The 16410-nt window shown below is 41.2% G+C and overlaps 1 protein-coding gene across 2 annotated transcripts; it reads left to right on the forward strand.

The window, feature by feature from the left end:
- Window positions 1-7551: 7551 nt before the first annotated feature.
- Window positions 7552-15360, forward strand: LOC147854216 (uncharacterized). Of its 2 annotated transcripts, none has more exons than XM_087331449.1 (16): window positions 7552-7922; window positions 8619-8686; window positions 8818-8915; window positions 9006-9053; window positions 9212-9284; window positions 9413-9457; window positions 9589-9657; window positions 9737-9769; window positions 10801-10841; window positions 10974-11051; window positions 11143-11247; window positions 13019-13126; window positions 13790-13841; window positions 13936-14022; window positions 14134-14241; window positions 15057-15360. In XM_087331449.1, the coding sequence occupies exons 1-15, from the start codon at window positions 7619-7621 to the stop codon at window positions 14233-14235; spliced, it is 1311 nt and encodes a 436-aa protein (XP_087187575.1). In that variant the 5' UTR covers window positions 7552-7618; the 3' UTR covers window positions 14236-14241; window positions 15057-15360. The 2 variants fall into 2 exon arrangements, with proteins under 2 accessions (XP_087187575.1, XP_087187576.1); XM_087331450.1 differs by lacking the exon at window positions 15057-15360 and adding an exon at window positions 14922-15023.
- Window positions 15361-16410: the final 1050 nt, after the last annotated feature.

The raw sequence follows: 16410 nt of genomic DNA on the forward strand, positions 1-16410 counted from the left end.
GCGCATTAGTGAGTCCGAACGGCATGACCGTATACTCGAAGTGCCCATATCTGGTGCGAAACGCGGTCTTCCATTCATCTCCTGGTCGGATCCGTACGAGGTTATAGGCTCCTCGTAAGTCTATCTTCGTGAAGAACCTGGCACCGTTGATCCGTTCTAAAAGACTTGAGATAAGGGGAAGAGCATACCTATTTCTTACTGTGACCTTATTCAAGCCACGGTAATCTACAACGAGTCGAAGCGAGCCATCTTTTTTCTTGACGAAGAAAATGGGTGCGCCGGCTGGAGATTTCGAATGCCGAATGAAACCGTTCTCCAAATTCTCCTCTATATAGGCTCGAAGGACTTCTAGCTCGGTTGGTGACAAATTGTAGATCGGCCCCCATGGCGGCTCTTTTCCCGGTTGTAAGTCGATGGCGCAGTCGTACGGCCGATGATGAGGAAGTGTGTTGGCTTGTACTTTATCGAACACATCAGCATACTGACGATACTTCTCGGGAAGTTGAACGGTGGACTCCTCTTTGGTGGTGCTGGAGGGTTGTACTGATATTGCAAAGAGAAACATTTCCTCCTTGCGCCCTTCCTCACGCAACTGACGTAGCGAAATGGTTGCAACCTTCTGGGTAGATCCTTGGGTTTGTCGCAACCGGATTTCCCTTGTCCTCCAATCTATGTCTGGGTCATGTAACTCGAACCATGGTAATCCTAAAACTATGGGATGTTCTGGAATACTAATAATATTAAATGATACTACACATGTTAAGTTATCTAGGACAATATTAACGGGTTCCGACTCTTCTATGATATTACCAGAAGCAATGGGACGACCATCAATGACTACTACTGAGGCTGGACATGGGAGCTTTCTGAGAGATATCTGATGAGCTCGGGCAAAATTCCTATCCATGAAGCAAGAATTAGCTCCGGAATCTAGAAGGGCTAAGGTATGTACTGGAGGGGTACTTTTAGTACTAACTGCTACTTGGGCTACGAACACATCACTAACTTGCTTAGAGGGAATGGAACCACTAATGGGCTGCACAGATCTAGGGCTGTCCAACCAAACGGCTCCTATTTTGGCTGGACTTAGTCGTTTAACTCTTCTTCTAATTGGCTAAGGACATCAAATTTGTTTGCGAGATTCAGACTATTAGTACTATTAGGACTATTATGACTATGAGGATTATCAGAGATTCCTACTGAAATAGACTCGGGTTTAGTATAGTCAGAACTAACAATGACTTGGTTTACCTGCCTTCTTGGTCTATGGGGACAGTTTATCGCGATATGCCCTGGTCCACCGCAATAAAGGCATAATCGGTTTGTTCGGCGTCGTTGCTTTTCCTCCTCCGATAGCGGCCCACGACGACGTGTAGTGTCAATTTCCATTGGAGTTGGAGTACTTACTGGAGGCGCATTATGTGACTCCCTTTGAAAAGGTTTCGCTACCACTGAGGCATAGGTAGGCTCGGATCTTGCCCTCGGCATCTGAAATTGTCGTTCCGAACGTCGCTCGAAGAGGCGGTTGTCACATCTGACCGCTCGACTGATTGCTTCTGTTAATGATTTTGGCTCTTCAGGGAAAGTCAAGAGTAAATCCTTGACATCGTTGCGTAGACCATAGCGGAACTGCTCCATCAATGCTTGATCATCCCAGGGGATATCGGCGGCGAGTAGGCGGAAATCTGCAGCATATGCGGAGGCTGGACGGTCACCTTGGCGTAATCGCCGGATTTTGTTGATTGCAGTCCTTATGCTGTCAGTATCTCCAAAACATGCTTTAAACTCACTTATGAATTCTTCAAAATTATTTAGTACTGGAGATTCCTTTTCTAATAGCGGAGCGAACCATGCTAATGCTGAGCCATTTAACAACGTGCCTACTAAACCCACTCGTGATGCATCGGTGGGATATCGGGACGGATGCATTTGAATAACTAACCGTACCTGGTTAAGAAACCCTCTAAACTGCGATCGCGTTCCATCGAACTTCGTGGGAAGGCCAATCTTGGGTTCTTTATGAATCCCTTGTGCTCCGTGCCCTTGTTGTTGCATTGCTACGATGGTTGCTTCGAGTTGTTGCACGCGTAACGCAAGTTCCCCATGCTGTTGTTGCGTTTGCTGCTTTTCTAAGGAAATTTGCTAAAGATCCCCCAACAAGCGTTGATTTTCTTGTTCCAAAGCATGAAACTTCTCTTTCAAGCATTGAAATTCCGAGAAAACGGATTGATACTCTTCAGCGCTAACGGTGGCCATGGGATGAAGGAAAAGGGAAATAAGAGACTAGTAGGAAAGGAGGGAGACAGAAGGAAGAGGGAGACTAGTAGACAGAAATCGGTTCAAACTGTCAGGAACTCTATTAAGGCAGAGAAGGAATTAGTACTAAAAGAAGGATTAGTACTATTGTTGGGGAATAGTACTAAGACAGAGAAGGATTAGTACTATGAGAGGTGTCGAACTTTGAGAGAAGGAATGAGTGAGAGAGAGAGAGAGAGAGAGAGAGAGAGAGAGAGAATGATGATGCGAAAGATATATGTATTATATGACGGAAGATATACAACAGTAGTTAGAAGGCTTAAGACTGGCGTTGAACCGATTTGGTTCGAACTAATGCCTTGCGCCTCCTTTTATAGTGTCTTCAGGAATACTCCTGAAGTTTCTAGAATGTTCCAGAGAAATCTGGAATATACATCAATTTCCCAATAAAACCTAAATGAAAATAATATCCTTCAAATTACAATTCATACCCTAATGGTAAAGTCTCGACCCGTGTAACAAAAGGTTATGGGTTCGAGTCTAGTTATGACACCAGGTCCACAATGGAGTCGTGGAACTCCTTCTTGGCGATCCCTAGCACCTCTCGCAATGACAGCTCCACTTTGCTGTCGAGGATCCGTTCTTCTAGGACCTTTCGTAGGTCCGTAGTCCTTTCTATTTCCGTCCCCAGTCGGTATCCGCCCTTCCTGGGTTATCTTGCGGGTTGGACCCATCGGCATCGTTCCGTCGTTGCCCGAATCGGGTCTCGTACCGTTGTGAGGGCCCGACCGCTCCGGCTTTCCCCACCCGTTTGTCTTCAACCAGAGCCTCGTAGTTCCGGCAGGCGGCTTCTACAAAGCCCGTCTTCTCCTCGACCGGATCGCTCCACCCGGTTATTTCCTGGACCCGTCTCTCAGTGCGGTCCGTTTCATCTTTCCTTAGTCGTGCGCCGGCAAGACCTTCCAGCATTGCCGACCAGAATCCGTCTTTGCCCTCCTTTCGGGCCTCGTTGCCCCCGACCCAAATGCCGGCCGACGCCGAGTAGTGGATGGCCTCCACGTGTCGGGCCGCTGCCTCTTCCATTAGTCTCTTCATTCCTCCTCGCCCGTCGTTTTGGTTCAAGGCCCTCCTGGTGTCGCCGGCGTGCACCCAGCCTTCCCACAGGTACACCACTCGGTTCCTCAACGCCTCTGCGAAATCGCCGCAGTCCTTCCGAATGTGGCCGACCTCGTCGCACCACATGCACCTGTTCCCCGCTGCCGGTCGTCGGTCACGAGCCTGTTCACCGCCTTCCCTTCGAGTCTGGGCGATCTGGAGATCCTTTATCGCCCGCGTCAACTCCTCCAGCGATGCCCCTCCGGACGAGCCATTGACCATGCCGGTCGAAGCCGAACCGGTTTCGAGCCATTCCCGGGTTTCTTCCCTTCGCACTTGCGGTGCCGGTTCAAGCCTCCTTGCTGTGACAGAGCCCGCACCGGTCGCCCCGTTGTCAGCCCATTCTCGTCGTTTGTCGGAACGGCCACAGACTCTCTTAACCGCAGCCCAGTCGGTTGTCAGCCCGTCTTCGGTTTCCAGCAAGGAGCCGACTTTATCCTTGTCCCGCTCGTCCACCGACTTGACGAACAGTAGGACCCGGCTCGTATCCAGAACGGTTCGGTCAAGCGCCGAAAGGCGCGCAAAGCGTTCTTCGAACTCCCGGAGGAGTGCTGACACGTTTCTTCCCTTGCCGGGGGACTCCACCCATTCCATGAAGTCCCGCTTCGAAAGCCGGAGCGCGTCGTCCAACCCGTATTTTTCTAGGAGTCGGCCTCCGAACTCCTCCCAGGTACGGCTCTCCGCCCGCACCTCGAGCACCTCCGCATGGATGCTCGGCATCGCCACTCGAGGAAACCCGACAAGACGCCTCTCTTCCGGAATGTCCCGCATCAACATTTCTGCCCCGTAGGACGCCAAATACTTCGTGGCATCCTTTCCGCTGAACCGGCCGATCGTACCGACGACCGCCTCAATGGCTCTGTCGAGGGCGCCGGTGCCCTCGCGTGCACTCAATATCCGATCCACGGCCGAAGCCATGGCCTCTGCAAGATCCGACCCTTTCATCTTCTGCTCTTCTGCCGCCTCTTTCACGTCGATTTCACCAAGATGTCGAGGTATTCCTCACGGATGCGTGGAATGAGGCGGGACCTCGGGGGTCCTGTACCGAAGAGCAAGAGAGGAAGGAAAAGAGACCCTCTACGTGCGAGCGTAGATCCACAGGGACACGGCCCTTCGACGCAAAGACGCAAGTGGGACAGCGACACAGAAAGACACGAATGTATGTATGTATTAACAAAGACAAACAATCAAAAACACGAAGTCGGTTACAACCGAATAGGCCGGCGAACAGATGTCGATGCCTATTCGTAAACGCACAGAAGGAGAAGAGTAGGTTGGAGGTGCTGCCGGAAGCACTCGGGCATTCCTCAGAGCAGCGCGAGCCTCCTGAAAACCTGCACAGAAAGCAGCCACGGAGTTTGTGAGCCAGAGAGAGAGAGAAGCCTTCGCCCACAAACTGACAGCACTTCGTCCTCGACTCTCCGCGATCCCTTCCTCTTCCTCGTCTCCCTCCTTTTCTAGGCCAGGAAGGAGCCATTTCCCCTTTACTTCTTACCTACCGAATCTACCTGCCTAGGATCTCCTATGTACAACGTAAGGCGCACGTGGATGAAGAGCCGGTTCCTACGCTCCGGTGCACCGATTCCGCTTGTGGATGGTTTTCTTCACGACAACGATTGTTAGATGGTGATGTTGATTACAATCAATGAATGGGGAGGCTTGCTTTGCATTTGAGAGAACACTAATCTAGCCCCTACCAAGCGATACCCTAGTCCAATCCTAGCTCTTGCCAATTGGGCACGAGTTTCCTACTTGAAGTATGATACAAGAGTTGAATCTCATGATTGACAAAAATCTCGGCCCTTGATATGATGCATTTTTTGTGTATCCTATAATATAGTGATGTCCACCATGCTTCTCCTCATATGGAGAGTCTTATAAAGTTGAACATCATTAATAAGATGGTAAATTACCAATATGTGGGCATTTGAGATAGCTTAGGGTCATCTTTAAGAGACCTAATAGACTTATCCTTGGGACAATGCTTCCATTTAATCAATAGTCGGGGATTAGGCATGTCATGCGATATATGTACACCATGTAATCTCATTGATTTGAGAACAAACTCTAATTCTAACAATTTATACTCTAATAGCGACCAATCTTGAGGTTTTTGATGGTTTTGGTTCAACACCATAGATTAACATAAATGGTTAGAAGTTAGAACTATTATAAATAGATTCAATATGTGGGAGATGCAGATGGCATCCAAATCAATCATGTTTAAGATATAATTTATTCGACGTTGAAGACATATTTGTAGAAAGAGCATGCCAACTCAACCTTGACTATGGCAATTAATTATGTAAGACTTAATGCTAGCCTATAATGCACATGTGATGTAATCATGCCATAGCCAAGAAATAGAGTTGCTTTAGAGTTTCAAACTTGGATGGTTGTATCCATGTGATTAACTATAATGGTGTTTAACATCACAAATTAGGTTACAAGTTCTTGTCAATACCCCTCGACATAACACCTAATTATGAATAAATTACTTATAAATGGTAGTAGATAATAGATATTAACAAACCAAGCATGCTCCTTGCATTTCAAAATAGGCGAGGCTACATCAACAAGGACAAGCAATCGTGATTCAACCAAGGCATTGCATATGAAAGCATGATATGAAAGTATTATCTTTATACATCGTGTAAGAGAGATTAGGTATTCCCATTAATTAGCAAATTATCATATACGATTCACAAACACAATGTGTTGAAGTTCTATATGTAAAATATGTGAACATGATGGTGTAGTTGTAAAGGCACAAAAACTTATGGTCAAGGGTGCAAACCTCAAGAATGGGTGTTCTTTATGAGAATTCTTCATAGTTTTAAGTTCAAGGATACGTTCATTGAACATTATAAATCACTTTCCACAGTGCTCGGCAACTTTGGTGAACACTTCTTAATCGTCACTCATTTTGTCTCAAGTGCAAATGAAATAATCGAAGGCCTAATGTTGTGGTTGTCAACCATTGTGCTACATGCGAAAGAAGCAAATCGAAGGACTATTAAGTGTTGAGAATTGAACTCAACTTCCCTTAGAGACAGTGTTCACACTAGCCAGTGGACATCATACTAGGCTAGTTTTGTAATTTGTAAAAAGGGCACTTGCTCGAGACTAGTTGGTATTTGGCCGAACAAGAACTACGAACAAAGATCGACTCAGGCACATGTTCGAAGAAAGTCCGCTTACGACAAGGCTGAGTGGACCATAAGAGCCCCCAAGTGACCAAAGCACATCTCTCTCTCTCTCTCTCTCTCTCTCTTTGTTGTCCTACGAGTGTACACACAGTTCACCTCCGCTGCACAACATCACCTATGCCTCTCATTCTTTACACTAAGTCATTGAGACATAAAGGAAGTAAATTGCAAGACAACAAAGTCGTTGAGATGTAAAGGAAGCAATCAAAGTCTTGTAAAGCCACAAAAATAGCAGAATCACTCGATTGTATGTAAAAATCATTTCATGCAACCCAAGGAAGCGCGAGTGCTCGAAAATGGCAACAAATGATCCCTCTCCCCCTTCCCGATCGGCACACTCCATGCCTAAGTCACAAAATGTAGAGGAAGCAATCGACAAACATGTGGTAGTGGAAGGACTTGAAGGGCGTGTGGAGTACGAGGACTCACCTTGGATGGAGATGGGAGGGACTACAAAGAGAATAAGACGTAAAACCTCATGTAAAACCTTGGCATCTATCTATCGATTCATCAATATATAAAGCAAGATTTCCCCAAGAGAGAATAAGACTTAAAAGCTCATGTAAAACTCTGGCATATATGTATCTATTGATCGATATATAAAGCAAGATCACCCCGAGTCTCGAGAGAGAACGAGACTTAAAAACCTCGTGTAAAACCATGGCATCTATCTTATCTATTTATTGATCGATCAATATCTATCTATCTATCTATCTATTTATTGATCGATCAATATATAAAGCAAGATCAACCCCAAGAGAAAATAAGAGTTAAAACCTCATGTAAAACCTTGGCAATCTATTATCTATACATACATAAAGCAAGATCACCACAAGAGGAGAGAAAGAAAACAGTTCTTTCTTTCTTTCTCTCTCTTTCTCTTATATCCTCCCTTACATACCTATATACATACACAGACTGTGGTTTCCTCTTCGTCTTTATATGTACGCAAGCGAAGGCAGAAACCTACCTTACATCCACACGTAGAAGGGGGGGAAATGGTGATCGCCTGCAGCCGGAGCTCAGTACCGTTCTGCCCGCTCGCCTCTACTTCTTCATCCTTAATCTGCAGCTCCTCACCATTTCCCTGCTCATTCCTGCCTGCTTCTTCAGAAGAAGAGAGGGGGAGGAGGATCAGGAGGAGGCTCCGGTGTAAACGGGAGGCACATACGTTTCTGTTTGCGCTATCCGTTTCTAGTTATGATCCACATTCAGCAGAGCGCCAGTCTGAAGAGGAGAATGGAAGCATTGTGGAACGGCGGCTTGTGTCTGGAGAGAGAGTACTGCAAATCTCCAAGGCAGGTTAGTCTATTTCTGTTTCTTCCTTGTTCTTGTCTCTAGTGCATCCTTAACTTTCGCCATCACCCGTCAGTATACAGTTTTTAGTTTTAGCCACGATAATAAAAGTCACAGAACCCTAACTATGTGTTTGTCAGAGAAAAAACGTCTCGAATTTTTCAGTTTTTTTTGTGGCATTTTATATAGGATTTCTTACTGTAACATGCTATCAAATGTTGTAAAAGAAATGTATTGAACACGCCATTTCATGTAGCATATCTTACTCCAATGGTGTTGCCACACTGTATTCTCAGCATCTTCATCTTCATTTGTTGGAAAAGTGGTGTATTGTATACATCAAATTTATGCCGTTTTCTCTGTAGCTTCAAATGTAGCTGAGGTAAAAGTTACGCAATGCTGCATAAAAATGCTACACAGAAACCAAATCCTGTTCATAACAGAACCATAAAAACTTATTTCTTGCTTCCAGTCGACAATGCGTATCAGAATGCAAGTGAAAATATATTCATAAGTTGATTATACATAGGGAAATGATCAAATTTAGGAATAATCAATTTATATAATTGATGTTGAGTTAGAATAATTCTCCTTCACTTGATCTGGTCAAATTATACCATATACTGGGGCTGTTAAAATTTACTGTATTCCAAATCTAAATATACAGTCTCTGGCATCTAAGGGCAATGCTTTCTATGATAGATTTCACAGTGAGCTCTATACTGGACAAAATCAAGAGGGGAAAGCTAGATCTACGGCCATCTTATCAGGTGAACATGCGTGTGCTGGTTCTGTTCTCATATATGTAGTCGACATTATATAATCTGCAAATTTAACTAAAGGGTACAGGATAACTGGTTCTGTGTAACTGAACCACTGCATGCTTGATTTAATTGTGCAGAGAGACTATGTATGGGACAAGAAAACTGCCAGCAAACTTATCGAGTCTCTCTTGCTGAATATACCTTTACCAACTATGTTTTTCCATGAGCGAAGCCAGTGAGGATCTCGTTCCAACTAATGTCATTCAAGGTGCACTTGGTTGTAAACAAATTATAACACAGTAATAATATGCCTATCCATTTTCAGGGGGCATTTGGAGGTTGTTGATGGCAAGCAGCGTTTGACAAGCATTTGGTGATTAGCTTTTCTCTTTAGAGTTTTTTTCCTTATTGCATTTATCTATTTTGTGGTTCCACAGGTTCAACAGCATGAATTCCAGTTCAGTACAAGTTGTGGCTGTAATCAAAATATACTAGCACTGATTTTGTGGCTCACTGTGGTTTGTTGATCAGGTGTTACATGGAAGAAGAAAGGTTTCCAGATGGCACAGAGTTTGCATTGACTGGTCTAGATGTATTGGAGAAGGTAAGGCAGATAATATGTGTAATTTATGTTGACCAATGATGAAGGTCTTTCTTACACAGAAACTCATGATAGTTTGGAATGCTTAAAAAACAAAAAATTGGTTTAAAATTTCTCATTTCTGATTGCAGTTAAATGGCAATAAATACTCTGATTTAAACGATTCTTTGCGTGAGGTATCATTTTACTGAAAGAACCTATGAACAACACTTGTTCTTCTTCTTTTGTGTAACCATGGTTGTCTTTGATGAGAGTTACCGCCATGGGTTTTACCTTTTATATTTGATGCATCGAAAATCTTCTGCAGGTCATGCGGGATTTTGCATTGAATGTTCACACCATTTCCAGGAATTCAGATGATGATGTTGTGTTTGAGGTAACGAAGAATATGATACACACAAACAGCTGTTATCTTCATAGAGCTTAAGTTCAACTATGTTTCATAATTTATGTAGGTGTTTGAACGGCTCAATATGGGTTCAACGCAGGTATTTTAGTGAAATTCGTTTATGTTATCCAACTCTCTAATTTTGTTTTTCGTATAGAAATTAAAGTAGATACCATTTCTTTATATTCTTGTAATTTGTACTCTCAAATAGAAACTATAGTGAAATGAACCTAAATGGAACTTTCCTTACTGGCTTTGAGCATTTTAATTTCATAAGGGGTAGAATATTCAGTCAGTTTGGATATGCTTGCTTCTTCTTAACTAATAAATTACATTCCGATACATTGAAACACAAAATGGATTGTGTTGACCTGCCCAATTTGGGTATAAAACAATTTTGAATGAGCATTTGCCATTTGCACTAAATTTACAGAAAATCAAATTTCCTTTGGCTGTTTGACTTGTTTATCATATTGCTTTGATCACAACCTCAGGTAATCTCCATCATGAAAGCTCATCACTGAAGTTGATGCGAGAAATGGTTCTAATGCTCATTATCTATTTTTATATATCTGGTATTTATGAAAAATCATTGCCTCTTTAAAATTGTTGTGGAGTCGTCTTTGTGTGCAAAAACCATCTACTGCATCAACTTGCAATGTTAAACACAATATGTGTTGCATCGATTTCATGACCATGGAACTGCAATCCACATATTTTTTTATGTTTTGTGCTAAATGTTCCTCGCATTATCTCTTGATGTGTTTTTTACAAATATTTTAATGTTTGAGATAAAATGTTTGACTAGGTGTTTTCACAGAAGTGCTATATATAGATAATTTGAAATACTCTAGAAAAACCTCTTAATCAACTGGTTACTTTCATCGTCATATTTGTGCATTATTTTTCTTTAACTGATTTCACAAGGGATCTATTATATTTATTTTTTATTTTTGTGATGGCTATATTTTCACGATTTCATTTGAAATTGTCTGGAGAAAAACCTTTTAATCAAAATTTCACTTTCATCATCATATTTGCTACTTTATTGGTCTTAAACTATATTGAAAACGTCCATTTTATTTACTTTTTAGTTTTATGATGCTGCCACTATTATGACTTTGCTTGCAGCTTAATGAGCAAGAACTTCGGAATTGTGTCTTTCAAGGCAGGTTTGAAATTTTTCTACAGCTGAGATGGACAAAATTAATGAATGCAGATATATTGTGATTTTACTTTTCCGTTACATGTTTCAGAGGCACTTTTCCCCTTTAATTGAAGAAACAAATCTTCCGCTATTTCAGTTACAACGAATTTCTGAATGATATGGCTCAACATCCTGATATGCTCAAGGCATTTAGACAGGATAGCCCACATAAAAGGTATTAGATAAGATATGATTCAGCCATGTGAATATTATATTTTGATGGATTACGTTCTCTCCAGCTTGATGGCCTTCATCACATTTTACAGGATGCGCGATAGGGAATTTATCTTGCGTTTTTTCTGCTTAAGGCGTGGCGGCGTCGAAAAGTTTACTTTGCCCGTGAAGAATTGGTTAAATGATGAAATGCGCTGGTAATCTGCCTATCCCTTTTCATTCTTGAATCTTAATGAAACCTGGAAGATTTGGTAATCAACATGTTCTTTTCAACTCTTAAGGCATTTTAATCAAAGCTGAATGTTTTTGGCAAAAACAAATGAATAATGCAACACTTCATGAATATAAATCTCACTGCATTCCTCCGAGACAAACATGTTTGTGCACATATATGTGTGCCTGTACTTGCTCACATATGTATGGATGCAATGTGCATGGATCCAGATTCGTGAATGCATGCCCAACCTAGTGCTCATAGTTTTGGATACTCTTCGTGAGTATTTGTACTTGTTGGATGTAAGTCTCACTGTGGGGGTTTGATGATATGTCAAATTGGTGATGATTTCTTTTCACATGTGAGTTCCATTTTGCAGTGTAGCTGTTGTGTGTGCCTAAACATGGGGGTCTCGAAATGAGCCCAAAACACAGTCGGAAGAAGAGAGAATAAGCAAAAGAGAGGTTTTATTAGCATTACTTCAGCATGATTACAAAATATATTAGTTACAAGCTCCTTGGAGCTAACTATGATTGAGTGAGAGAGGGAGAGGGGTTTCAAAACTTAGTATCAAGGGAATAATTCAAAATGAGTAGAAGCTTCTCCATATATAGGCCAAGGGGTGGTTGTTGGGCTACCCTAGCCGTTATGCCATGAGGTGGCTACTGGGATCCCTTGTGGCTGATTGTTGGTACTGGGACATTGCTGCTTTTGTAGCAGGGTCTGAGACTGGGTCTTTCATGAGTCCCAGTTCAGATTGGGACTGGTAGTCCCAACCCAAGGGTGGAACCCCTTTTTTGGGACTGGAACTGGGACTGGGACTGGACCGAGATTGGGACTGGTTCCCTTCGTGGGTCTCAACTCCTCATGCTTGTGCCAACCTCAATTGGGACTCTCTTGTCCCAACTCGTTTTTGAACTTCTTGAGTCTGTCCTGACTCACTTCGGGACCATGTTCCAGTTGGGACTGTTTAGGAGCACCACAGTAGCAAAGTAAATACAATTTGATTTTGATATACATAGATATGCATGAGTGCTAGAACTGCTGGAATGAATTTATGTGGGCTCTAACCACAACAGCGTTGTGAAGTGTCTTAGAAGGTTGATTTCAACTTCACAAATATTCACATTACAATGCTACATGTGTCTATAATAGCAAATTACAACTTTATGGTTTGACCAGCATTTTCGATTGAGTACATACATGCATTCTCACTTAGCATTCCGAGGTTATATTTATCATTCTGCAGAGCTTTTTGATGAACTTTGCAGCTTGTGGCATACTTGGTTCGAGGGGACAATTTTGACTATTTTTTCTTGGCCACACTTACCAGAATTTCTATGGGCGCACTAGAGACATGCCTCCTTTTGGGAACCTGTATCAATTATCATTACCTTTTTCGATCTATGGTGCATTTGCTCACAGTTTATTTGTAGTAGTAAGCAGCTATCCGCCATTAGCATATTGGTCCACAATTGGGTACCCATTGCTTAGAGGTGAAGGATGCATTTACTTTTGCTTTGCAAGTACCTCAAGCGAAGAGATGCCCTTTACTCCGTGTTTGGACAATGATACTACTGTTGTTTTTCTTTATTAATTCCACTCTCTGCTGTTGAGTGCCATTTGAACATCTTGTTGCCATATTATAACTGTCGCTAGCTATATCTGTGAATTAAGTTTGATGTATTCAGAAGAATTGAAGAACGAGATTATTTACACTTTTATATGAACTAACAATTATTTGGATTTTGTAGCCATCAAAATCTTGGGGCTGAAGAAAAGAAGGAAATGAGTTTGGATTTCTCACGGTGCATCGCTCTCTCTGTTGAGATTTTTGGTGACAGGGTCTTCAGGCAACCAAGGTACAGTTTGAATACAATGAATTTCAGTAAATCTTGTCGACTTCTAAATGTTGTTACAGATGTGGTTTATCATAAGTAAGCTAGCAGCCAAAAAAATGCATGTATAATGCTATATAAATTGATGGGTAACCTTGCAATCATACACATTAATGGGTTTGATTTCATGCATGCGACATTGTCTGCATCAGTGGTACAGATTTCCTCTGAAATAGGTATCAGGTTACCTGTTCTGGCATATCTTTTAGTGGGACCTAAATTGGGTTTTGCAGTTATGTTTCAAGGAGGAAGATTTGGAAGTTATTGATATAGACTGACATTTGGTGTTTCCATTCTACCATTTTTTATTTTATTCCTTCGCTGCAAAGTCTTCACCTGGATATTTTTCTAGGTATCATGTTTTAGAATCAGTGTATAGTGGAAATTTAAGCTACTATATTTCTGTAACTTTCTTTTGAATATTGATTCATAGTCTTTGTCTAATACACATTTTTCTGTATTTGTACAAGGCACTAGTAAGATTTGCAAGGCATGGTCTCTCTATTAGCACTTTTCGTACCTATAGACAACGCCATTAGATTTTTTAATGCTTTACCATTGATTAAATTATTGTGCGGCCATATTTATCTCTCAAGATTAGTGCTAATGGCTAATGGCTAATGGCAGGGGATTGAAGTATGATGTTGACGTGAATGCATGCCTTTGGGATACAGTGATGGTAACTATTATTTTCATGATTTGCATTCTGTAATGGAAAGCCTTTGTCCTTACTTCCTCGATAATTAGTTAGTCTTAACCATTTTCCTTCCTAGCTTGGGTTTCTGAAATACAAGAACATAGTAGCAGTTCGTTCAAAAAAAGATATTATTGCCAATGCATTGCACAAGCTGCTCGTTGAGGTGCGTTGTGATCTCTAATCTGGAATCAGAATAGATGTTGCTCCTGAGAATGGACTCCATGGTTCCACCATTGAAACTAATAATGATGGCTTTATCTTGTTTGATATTTAGGATGACGAGTTCAGGAGCTATCTTGTTTCCAATCCAAGAGCTTTAAAATTGCGAACTCAAAGATGGACAGAAACTTTGAGAAATATTTTAGGACCTCCTTGACATCAGGTGAGATGTTTTAAAATTTATTCACTGTTATTACTTTGATTATAAATTTGGGAATGCCTGTCAGGAGAGCTATTGTGGTTCAAGAATTATTCCAAGTGTGTCAAACATTTAAGCATTCAAGAAAATAATTTAGGGAAGGCATCAGTGCTAGTACTTAAAATGGCGAGGAACTGTAATTGTCGATATTTGAATCTATATAATATAGAGAAGTCCCCAGTAAAGGTTACATACGGACCATTATACCTCAAGACCATTAAGGTGCCATACTCAGGTATGGCCAAGTGCCAATGCCTCACATACCATGTGTTCCTATAGTCAACGTAGATATCTCTGAAATGTTTCTTGTGCATGTATGTACATCTTCAAGCAATATTTGGCATGCATGGAGATGAGAAAGGATGGTTGGAAGCAATGTTATAAATTTTCAGTGTATATGCCTCTGCGATACATGCATTTATGGTCATTGTAATGCAAAACCATGTGGTTCATACTCAATATCAACTTATGGATCTCTGAAATGTTTCGTCTGCATCTGCTGGTGTCTTCGATCAATACTTGGCATGCATAGAGATGGGAACGGATGGCTGAAGCTATGCTATAAATTTTCTATGTATATGCCTTTACATATGCATTTAGATAATAATGTTTAATTACAGTCGCTGTGACACAAGATCATGCAGGACTGTTGACTGGAGATATAGAACTTTCCAATCTCATATGAATGTGGCCTCGGATTGCTGACGATTTTATCCTAATGATTTCATTCATTCTTGTTCTTGTAAATAATAAGTGTTTACAAATATATTGTTTTACAGGTGGCCTTAACTGTTTTAACAAGAGATCTTTCTGCAATGATGCTTCCAGCCCTCATGATTGTGACCCCAATAAGAACATGATATGTTGTCCCTTACGACAGCTGCCTCCAGGCCACACTTCACTTGCATGTGGAACCAATTCCTCTCCCACCACACCTTTTCCATATTCATTCAACAAATTACAAGTAGACCCACCAATTGATCACTAATCCATTCTTATTTTAAATTTGTTACATTATTGAATGTAAATATATCTGTCAAGTGAAATTGCAATTTATGAGTTGTGCCTTTATTAGTTTTTGAAGTACATCTCTTTATGTGTTTGTCATTTGCCATGAGTTTTTGAATTTTCACTCCCTCCATTACTCCTTACGCAAGCTATGCATTATAGATTTCTTTTTGTGTTCAGATAAGTGTTCATAGCTATGATTCTACAAACCATTGTCAATAATGTGGCACAGTGTCTCTCTTCCCAATACATTTGTGACTTCAAGAAGGCCCCAAATGGATAACTTGCTAGGATTCTGTGCTATGGACCTTCAATTTTGAGCATTTTTAAATTAAGTGTATATACCTTCTGAGTTTGAAACATGGACATTATGCAAAGCACTACGGAACTGTATGATGTTTTGCAACTAATTTGTAAATTGTTAATTCGTTGACATGATTTTCTTCATTGTTTAAGGTATTTACTGTGAATTAATTGGAATGCAATGATGCAATTTTTGTGATGAACAAATTGATGTGGTATTGGTCTGTTGATTCTAGACTTCTATTTGAATCTTTTGTATGAAATGATTTATCACTGACTCTTTAATTACTTTATATGAAAGAATACTGTCTTTGAAATATTTGAGGGAAGAAACACAAAGCAAATGAATGGAGAAACTATATAGTGATATATTGGGGTTTAGTTGTGAGTGAGTGCTCCAATGTGTCTTAAGCAGAAAACCTTTCTTTGAGACAAAAAATGTGGTTTGGCATCTGTTTGAGTTGAGCCAAACACACAGGGTTGTGGAGTGCAAAAGGGTTATTCAAAAGTAGGGAACTAGGAGGATGTAAAAATATTGATCGATTTAGGACAGCAAGCCACACAAATAGGAAAGCCCAAAGAAACTGAGATCTTGTTCATTAGCACAGCCACTCTAGAGTTGTCTCTCTATGTATTCACTCTAACTTGTTTCTCTATATAGCTACTTTGATTGTGTTTATGTAGCCACTATGGGCTGTACTTTCTAATTTGTTGGGGATATGTATTTTTTTTGTGCTAATAATGAATTAGTCTAGCATTATGTTGCATAAATATTCATAATTCATAGGTCTTGGTATGACATATCTTTATAAATTCTTGTCT

This window comes from Azolla caroliniana, unplaced genomic scaffold (assembly GCF_043228905.1).
Source record: "Azolla caroliniana isolate FFs.n. ecotype wild unplaced genomic scaffold, voAzoCaro1.0.p SCAF_15, whole genome shotgun sequence".
Classification (NCBI taxonomy): Eukaryota; Viridiplantae; Streptophyta; class Polypodiopsida; order Salviniales; family Salviniaceae; genus Azolla; species Azolla caroliniana.

Bases quoted from the DNA above. Each gene is read 5' to 3' on its own strand.
- LOC147854216 (XM_087331449.1), top strand. From the start codon at position 7,619: ATGGTGATCGCCTGCAGCCGGAGCTCAGTACCGTTCTGCCCGCTCGCC. The intron at 10,842-10,973 runs GTTTGAAATTTT...CCGCTATTTCAG, and splicing joins AATTGTGTCTTTCAAGGCAG to TTACAACGAATTTCTGAATG. The intron at 11,248-13,018 runs GTAATCTGCCTA...TGGATTTTGTAG, and splicing joins TTAAATGATGAAATGCGCTG to CCATCAAAATCTTGGGGCTG.